Source organism: Cucurbita pepo, chromosome LG19, assembly GCF_002806865.2.
Source record: "Cucurbita pepo subsp. pepo cultivar mu-cu-16 chromosome LG19, ASM280686v2, whole genome shotgun sequence".
Classification (NCBI taxonomy): Eukaryota; Viridiplantae; Streptophyta; class Magnoliopsida; order Cucurbitales; family Cucurbitaceae; genus Cucurbita; species Cucurbita pepo.
This window is the reverse complement of record NC_036656.1, coordinates 3760053-3769324: the sequence shown is the minus strand read 5'-3', so window position 1 is coordinate 3769324 and position 9272 is coordinate 3760053. Positions and strand designations below refer to the sequence as shown.

Below are 9272 nucleotides of genomic sequence, written 5' to 3'. Positions count from 1 at the left end.
TATATATATATATATATATTTGTTATAGTATTATTTTCGTACAAACCAATACTCTTCAACATTTTTTGTTCTATTTTCTTGACAGTCTTTGATACCTTTTAACATCTTTTATATATTTTCTTTTCTCTTAATGTGTTTCCTTCTTCTTTTTTTTTCTTCATCATTTTAATTATATTTACAATCTTGTCTCTTTTGTTGTCTTATTGTTGTTTCTTTCTTTTAATTATATTCACCATCTCCCCTCCCTCCTAGTTTAGGGGAGAGTTATTTTAAGGAGTAGAAAATACTGTTGACATAGTTATTTCAAGAAAGAAGTGGCAGAGTTATTTTAAGGAGAAGAAAGTGTTGCATATTTTAAAGGGCATAATTTAAAGTGTATTGGACATATTTTAGGGGAGAAGAAAATACGGTTAAGTATTGACATAGTTATTTCAAGAAAGATGTGGCAGAGTTATTTTAAGGAGAAGAAAGTGTTGGGCATATTTTAAATGGCATATTTTAGGGGAGAGAAAATACTGTTGATATAGTTATTTCAAGAAGTGTCAAAGTTATTTGAAGGAGAAGGAACTGTTAGTCATATTTTAAATGACATATTTTAAAGTGTGTTGGGCATAGTTTAGGGGAGAAGAAAATACTGATAAGTGTTGATATAGTTATTTCAAGAAGAAGTGTCAAAGTTATTTGAAGGAGAAGAAATTGTTGGTCATATTTTGGAGGGCATATTTTAAAGTGTGTTGGGCATATTTTAGGGGAGAAGAAAATACTGTGTTGATATAGTTATTTCAAGAAGAAGTGTCAAAGTTATTTGAAGGAGGAGAAGGAACTGTTAGTCATATTTTAAAGGGCATATTTTAAAGTGTGTTGGGCATATTTTAGGGGATTTTAGGGGAGAAGAAAATACTGATAAGTGTTATATAGTTATTTCAAGAAGAGGTGTCAAAGTTATTTGAAGGAGAAGAAACTGTTGGTCATATTTTAAAAGCATATTTTAAAGTGTGTTGGCATATTTTAGGGGAAAAGAAAATACTGATAAGTGTTGACATAGTTATTTCAAGAAAGAAGTGACAGAGTTATTTTAAGAAGAAGAAAGGACTGATAAGTGTTGCAGATTATTTTAAGAGAAATTGGCAGAATTAGTTGAGGGGAGAACAAAGTACTCAAGAAGTGACAGAGTTATTTTAAGGAGATGAAAGTGTTACATATTTTGAAGTGTGTTGGGCATATCTTAGGAGAGAAGAAAATACTGATAAGTGTTGATATAGTTATTTCAAGAAAGAAGTGGTAGAGTTATTTTAAGGAGAAGAATTGACTGATAAGTGTTGCATATTATTTTAAGAGAGAAAGAAGTACTTGTCAGAATTATTTGAGGGGAGAAGAAAGTACTCAAGTGACAGAGTTATTGTAAGGAGAAGAAAGTGTTGGGCATATTTTAAAAGACATATTTTGAAGTGTGTTGGGTAGGGGAGAAGAAAATACTCATAAGTGTTGTGTGTTGGGTAGGGGAGAAGAAAATACTCATAAGTGTTGACATAGTTATTTCAAGAAAGAAGTGACGGAGTTATTTTAAGGAGAAGAGAAGGAAGGACTGATACGTGTTGCAGATTATTTTAAGAGAGAAGGAAGTACTTGGAGAATTGAGGGGAGAAAGAAAGTGTTGGCATAATTTAAAGGTGTGTGACATATTTAAGGGAGAAGAAAATACTGATAAGTGTTGATATATTTATTTCAAAAGGTGGCATAGTTATTTTAAGGAAAAAAAGGACTGATGTTGTAGATTATTTTAAGAGAGGAAGAAGTACTTGTTTAGAAAAGGAGTGGTGAGAGATTAAACTGAATATTGTTAAGTGTTGGAAGAGTTATGTTAGGAAGGAGTGGTGAAGGATGACAGAGTTATTTTAGGAAATGAGTTGTGAGATATTAAAAAAAAGAGGGGCCAAGAAAGTATGACAGAGTTATTTTAGGAAATGAGGAGTGAGATATTAAAAATAAAGAAGTGGAAGAAAGTACTGATAAATGTAACAGAGTTATAGTGAGAGATTAAATGAGTACATGGACAGTGTTATTAAGAGTATGAGTATGTGGAGAGATTAAAGGAAAAAACGAGAGATTAAATGAGTATGTGGAAAATGTTATTAGGAATGGAGAGGGATTAAAGAAAAAAAGAGGGGTGAGAAAGGAGTAGTGAGAGATTAAATAAGTAGGTGAACATTGTTATTTTAGAAAAAGAATGGTGAGAGATTAAATAAGAGGGAGGAATGACTTTTTTTAATTATTATTTATTTATTTATTAGTTATTATTATTATTATTTTAAAGTTGTATAGACTTCCTTAATATTTAAAGAAAGTCTTTGAAGAAGAAAGTCTTTGAAGTTGTAATAAAGCATCCGTGATTAAATTCAAAACCAACCCAATCGTTCTCAATATCATTATCATTTAATTTCATGTTTGAATTAATATATAATTGTTTTCTTAATGAATTAACTCTCTATTTTTCTTCCCACTCCAACCGCCACCCAAGAAAATTCTTTGGTCTATGCTAAATAATAAGTTTTGTTTCTAAATTTTTAAATTTGTATATCATACATTTTTTTATTCTTTAAAAGATGAATAAAATCCATAGTTTTTTTAGTGCGTTTTTTTAATTCAATTTTAATGTGAAATGTTTAATTTTTATATGTTATAAATTAAAAGTGTAACAGTCGTGTAAATGAGAGGTACATAAATGGATTAAGATTACATTCGAATGAGAGCGATTATGAGAATAGAGTTATAAGAACTGAGAGTTACTACCTATATTAACAAGATGCAACATATCTTATTTTTCGGTCGCTCAATTATAGAAACTATACAGTAAAACACTGTTTGTTTAAAGCAATTCTATGTTGGGTAACTTCTTAGAAATTTTCTAAGATGCATGTAAGTAACAACAAAATATGCTCGAATTACTCGTATTGATTTGTGAGAATAGTATCACTTATATGAAGTAACGTGACCATACGAATTTTCTTAAATAAAGAGAAAAAAATCAATTTGGATCCTTTTAAAGTAACTCTCAAACACATTGAAACTTTCGTGTTTGCTTCCTCTTTCACCAACCTTCTTCACCAAACCCCTTTCAAGTCTCATCCACTTGTTATTTAATCACACACCCTTTCATCTTTCCCCCACACAAACAAGATTTTTAATTGTAATTCATTCATCTTCTTTGTGTAGCATTTCAAAATGGCCGATGCAAAGACCATATGCAACAGCCCCACCACACATCATGACCCACTAAACTGGGGCGTGGCGGCCGAGTCCCTGAAGGGAAGCCATCTTAATGAGGTGAAGCGCATGGTGGAAGAGTACCAGAGCGCCCTTGTCAAGCTCGATGGTGAAACACTCACTGTTTCCCAAGTGGCTGCTATTGCTACTAGGCACTCCCATGTTGCTGTGGAGCTTTCAGAGTCTACTAGAGCTGGCGTTATGGCTAGTAGTGATTGGATTATGGAGAGCCTGAAGAAAGGCACTGATAGTTATGGAGTCACTACTGGCTTTGGTGCTAACTCTCATAGAAGGACCCAACAAGGTGGAGACCTTCAAAAGGAGCTTATTCGATTTTTGAATGCTGGGATCTTTGGAGAAGAGGCTGAGTCGAGCCATGTTTTGTCTCACTCCGCTACAAGAGCGGCCATGTTAGTGAGAGTCAACACTCTTCTTCAAGGCTACTCGGGCGTTAGATTTGAGATTTTGGAAGCCATAACCAAACTCTTGAACCATAACGTAACTCCATGCTTGCCTCTTCGTGGAACCGTTACTGCTTCTGGTGATCTTGTTCCTCTGTCTTACCTTGCTGGATTGCTCACTGGTCGACCGAACTCAAAAGCTATTGGTCCAAATGGAGAGAGTTTTGATGCAAAGGAAGCTTTTCAAAAAGCTCATATTCCTTCTGGGTTCTTTGAGTTCCAACCTAAAGAAGGTTTTGCTATTGTCAATAGTACTGCTGTTGGCTCTGGACTGGCTTCGATTGTTCTGTTTGATGCCAATATTTTGGCTGTTTTGTCTGAGATTTTGTCGGCCATTTTTGCTGAGGTTATGCAAGGAAAGCCTGAATTCACCGATCATTTGACTCACAAATTGAAGCATCATCCTGGTCAGATCGAGGCTGCTGCAATCATGGAACACATCCTGGATGGAAGTTCTTACATGAAAACTGCAAAGAAATTACATGAAACCGATCCTCTCCAGAAGCCAAAGCAAGATCGTTATGCTCTTAGAACTTCTCCTCAATGGCTTGGTCCATTGATTGAAGTGATTCGATTCTCAACAAAGTCTATTGAGAGGGAGATTAATTCAGTCAACGACAACCCTTTGATTGATGTTTCAAGAAACAGGGCTCTGAATGGAGGCAACTTTCAAGGAACACCAATTGGAGTCTCCATGGACAACACTCGATTGGCCATTGCTTCAATTGGGAAGCTCATCTTTGCCCAATTCTCAGAGCTTGTCAATGATTTCTACAATAATGGGCTACCTTCAAATCTCTCTGCAAGTAGAAACCCAAGTTTAGATTATGGATTTAAAGGTGCTGAAGTTGCCATGGCTTCCTATTGCTCTGAGCTTCAATATCTTGCAAATCCAGTGACAACTCACGTACAGAGCGCTGAACAACACAACCAAGATGTTAACTCTCTTGGTTTAATCTCTTCAAGAAAAACAGCTGAAGCCATTGATATTCTGAAACTCATGTCATCAACATTTTTGGTTGCACTCTGTCAAGCAATCGACTTGAGGCATTTGGAGGAAAACTTGAAGAGCACTGTCAAAAACACCGTAAGCCTGGTAGCTAAGAAAGTGTTGCCATCGCCAAAATTATGGGAGAAAGAGTTATTGAAGGTTGTCGACAGAGAGTACACTTTTGCTTATATAGATGACCCATGTAGTGCTACTTACCCATTGATGGAGAAATTGAGACAAGTTCTTGTGGAGCATGCTCTCACAAATGATGATGATGATGAGAAGAACGAGAACACTTCAATTTTACGAAAGATTGCTTCTTTCGAAGGGGAATTGAGGGCAATTTTACCAAAAGAAGTTGAGAAGACAAGACTTGCATATGAGAGTGGAAATGCAGAGATTAAGAACCAGATTAAGGAATGCAGGTCTTATCCGTTGTATAGGTTTGTAAGAGAAGAATTGGAGACAAAATTACTGACCGGTGAAAAAGTGATATCTCCTGGAGAGATGTGTGAAAAAGTATTCACAGCTTTGTGTAAAGGGAAGATGATTGATTCTATGTTAGAATGTTTGAAGGAGTGGAATGGTGCTCCAATTCCCATATGTTAGGCGTTCCACCCTTTGTCTAAACAATGCCCCCAGCCTTTCATGATGAGCAAAGGCTTTGTTGTTTGTTTCTTATTTGTATTTTAAAATAGTTTTTGTATTGTTGTTGTGTGGAAGAAATACAAGTTAATAAAGAGAATTTATTCTCGATGCATTCATTTTCTTAGACACAAAGCATTAATTACAACCGGTGTCTACTGTCTACTTTAGTCCATTACTTATCATTATCTGACTCATTACGTATTGAGTCATCTACTAGTGGTGGGGTTGGACTCTTACAAATGAAATTATAACTAGACATCGGGTGGTGTGCTAATGAGAACATTAGGCTTCCAAGGAGGATGGATTATGAGATCCTGCATTAGTTGGAGAGGAGAACGAAACATTTCTTATAAGAGTGTGAAAGTCTCAACCTAATAGACACATTTTAAAATTATAAGGTTGACAACGATACGTAATGGGTCAGAGTAGATAATATCTACTCACAGTGAGCTTGGACTATTACAATGTCTCACACGAAAACAGTTATCAGTCCTAACCGTTTGAAATACCTCAGTGATGACTCCCCCATTCCTTGAATTCAACCTGAGACCTTTTCTCAAGAGCTCTAAACCCCATAAAAAAGGCCTTCCAAAAATATGATGGCAAAACGAGAGCTCTAATGGTTCAATATGGACTAATTCGAGGAATGAAGGCTCATTGGGGTACAAGGATAATATCATGGAAAATCACTTTCAACCTATTGGTAAGCACCTTAGTGACAAATAATAATACTAAAAAAAAAAGAGACGGGTCTCACCCAAATGGCTCTCGAGTGCGCTACCTTCTCCCCGAGGTCTTCTTAGTTTTCTTGAACTTAGTTTATGTCTTTCTTTGATCTTGAACTCGTTCTCATAAATAACTTTCGATAATATTAACATAATTCAATGGGTTAAAATGTCGATTTATATACTATAAATGGATCCAATTTCAACACAAGCGGCTCTCCTAGAGCCAACAAGGACCATTCCACCACTACCATAAGTCCAACAAAGCACACACTCGCCTGCCGACGTGGCTCCCCCAATGCCAACTTCTAGGAAATCACTAAACCCCACAATGCACAACATTACTCCAAACTCCCACCCACCCCGCACGTGTATAAAATTGAACAGATCAATTTTGACCACTGAAAATAAAATGATTATAAACTATATTAATAGTTTCCCATTACCTTCTCAAGTCCCAACTACCCCATTTAGTCCTTATTCAAACCACAAGTTGTGGTGGCCTGTCTCCACCACTCTTCCGGTTACCTACCACTAGAACAAACACTATCCCTCTTCAGTTTCTGATCAAAGCTTCCCCTATTTAAACCTCATTCTTCCTCTTCTATTCTCCAAATCAACATCACAAGCAGCAAATCATTCTCATTTCATTCCCAACATCCATCCAAAACAGAGAACCCATATTTTTTAAGTCCCTCATTCTTCTAATACACTCTCATGGCACCAGCTCCCTTCCAACAACTTGCCGCCCAAAATGGTTCGGTGGAGAGCTTCTGCATTAGCCGGAACGATCCACTTAACTGGGGTGTGGCTGCCGAGGCTCTCAAGGGAAGCCATCTCGATGAGGTGAAGCGCATGGTGGAGGAGTACCGGAGGCCCCTTGTCAAGCTTGGTGGTCAAACTCTCACCATTTCCCAAGTGGCTGCCATTGCCACTCGTGATAATGATGTCATGGTCGAGTTGGCTGAGTCTGCTAGAGCTGGCGTTAAAGCTAGCAGTGATTGGGTTATGGAGAGCATGAACAAAGGTACTGATAGTTATGGTGTTACTACTGGCTTTGGTGCTACCTCTCATAGAAGGACCAATCAAGGTGGAGCTCTTCAGAAGGAGTTGATTCGATTCTTGAATGCTGGGATCTTTGGAAGTGGAGCTGAGTCCACCCATACTCTGCCCCACTCTGCTACGAGGGCGGCCATGTTGGTGAGAATCAACACTCTTCTTCAAGGCTATTCGGGTATTAGATTTGAGATTTTGGAAGCTATAACCAAACTCTTGAACCATAACATCACTCCGTGCTTGCCTCTTCGTGGAACCATTACTGCTTCTGGAGATCTTGTTCCACTTTCTTATATTGCTGGATTGCTCACTGGCCGACCAAACTCTAAGGCTGTTGGACCAAATGGAGAAAGCCTTGATGCAAAGGAGGCTTTTCAACAAGCTGACATCCCTTCTGGGTTCTTTGAGTTGCAGCCTAAAGAAGGTCTTGCTCTTGTCAATGGCACTGCTGTTGGTTCTGGGCTGGCTTCGATTGTTCTGTTTGAGGCCAATACTTTGGCTGTTTTATCAGAGATTTTGTCGGCAATTTTTGCTGAGGTTATGCAAGGAAAGCCTGAATTCACCGATCATTTGACTCACAAGTTGAAGCATCATCCTGGTCAAATTGAGGCTGCTGCAATTATGGAACACATCTTGGATGGAAGCTCTTACATGAAAGCTGCAAAGAAATTGCATGAAACAGATCCTCTTCAAAAGCCAAAGCAAGATCGTTATGCTCTTAGAACTTCTCCTCAATGGCTTGGTCCATTGATTGAAGTTATTCGTTTCTCAACAAAATCTATCGAAAGAGAGATTAACTCAGTCAACGACAACCCTTTGATCGATGTTTCAAGGAACAAGGCAATCCATGGAGGCAACTTCCAAGGAACCCCCATTGGAGTCTCAATGGACAACACTCGTTTGGCCGTTGCTTCAATTGGAAAGCTCATGTTTGCTCAATTTTCAGAGCTTGTCAATGATTTTTACAACAATGGATTACCTTCAAACCTCTCTGCAAGCAGAAACCCAAGTTTAGATTATGGATTTAAAGGTGCTGAGATTGCGATGGCTTCCTATTGCTCTGAGCTTCAATATCTTGCAAATCCAGTGACAAGTCACGTCCAGAGTGCTGAGCAACACAACCAAGATGTTAACTCTCTTGGTTTAATCTCTTCAAGGAAAACAGCCGAAGCCCTTGATATTTTAAAACTCATGTCATCAACCTTTTTGGTTGCCCTCTGCCAAGCAATCGACTTGAGGCATTTGGAAGAAAACTTGAAGAACACTGTAAAAAACTGTGTTAGCCAAACAGCCAAGAAAGTGTTGACCACATCCTCTAATGGAGCACTTCACCCATCAAGGTTTTGTGAGAAGGATCTTCTAAAAGTTGTTGACAGAGAGTACACCTTCGCTTATATCGATGATCCATGCAGTGCTACTTACCCATTGAGCCAAAAGTTGAGGCAAGTCCTTGTTGAGCACGCACTTGGCAATGGTGATTGTGAAAAGGATGCAGACTCTTCAATCTTCCAAAAGATTGGTGCTTTCGAGGAGGAACTAAAGGCAGTGTTACCAAAAGAAGTGGAAAATGCAAGGTTGTCGTATGAGAGTGGAAATTCTAAAATTGAGAATCAGATTAAGGACTGCAGATCTTATCCGTTGTATAGGTTTGTGAGAGAAGAATTAAGAACAAATCTGTTGACAGGAGAAAAAGTAATATCTCCAGGAGAAGCGTGCGAGAAGGTGTTCACAGCTCTGTGTGAAGGGAAGATGATCGACTCTATCTTAGAGTGCTTGAAAGAGTGGAATGGTGCTCCAATTCCTATCTGCTGATCTCTTGCTGCACATGGAAGCCAATCCTCCGTTCAAAATTGATGAAGATACTTGAAGATTAATTTGTATAACATTTTTTTCTCGCTTATTGTATCCAATTTCCTTTTACCCAAATGAATGAAAAGGAATAAAATTGTTCTTTCTTAGTCCAAAAATTGTTGACATCCGTATGAGAAACGTTGTATTTTGTTATTATTATTATTTTGTTTTTTCTACCACATATTTATCCTATGAAATTCAATTTAGTTAATGTAAGGTCAGCAAACAAGTCATTGTTCTAATTGACCCTTCCTCTAAAACTTGCGTTTTCTCTAA

General features: G+C 37.6%; 2 protein-coding genes across 2 annotated transcripts; both read left to right on the top strand.

Moving 5' to 3' along the window:
* The first annotated feature begins 3020 nt into the window (after window positions 1-3020).
* LOC111780949 (phenylalanine ammonia-lyase-like) lies at window positions 3021-5488 on the top strand. The gene has a single exon (XM_023661316.1). The coding sequence runs from the start codon at window positions 3223-3225 to the stop codon at window positions 5323-5325; it is 2103 nt and encodes a 700-aa protein (XP_023517084.1). The 5' UTR covers window positions 3021-3222; the 3' UTR covers window positions 5326-5488.
* A 554-nt stretch (window positions 5489-6042) lies between these two features.
* Window positions 6043-9112, top strand: LOC111782234 (phenylalanine ammonia-lyase-like). The gene has a single exon (XM_023663068.1). The coding sequence runs from the start codon at window positions 6807-6809 to the stop codon at window positions 8955-8957; it is 2151 nt and encodes a 716-aa protein (XP_023518836.1). The 5' UTR covers window positions 6043-6806; the 3' UTR covers window positions 8958-9112.
* The last annotated feature ends 160 nt before the right edge of the window (window positions 9113-9272 follow it).

What these genes read in the sequence shown, in the direction of transcription:
- LOC111780949 (XM_023661316.1), top strand. Translation starts at nt 3,223, where the DNA reads ATGGCCGATGCAAAGACCATATGCAACAGCCCCACCACACATCATGAC.
- LOC111782234 (XM_023663068.1), top strand. Translation starts at nt 6,807, where the DNA reads ATGGCACCAGCTCCCTTCCAACAACTTGCCGCCCAAAATGGTTCGGTG.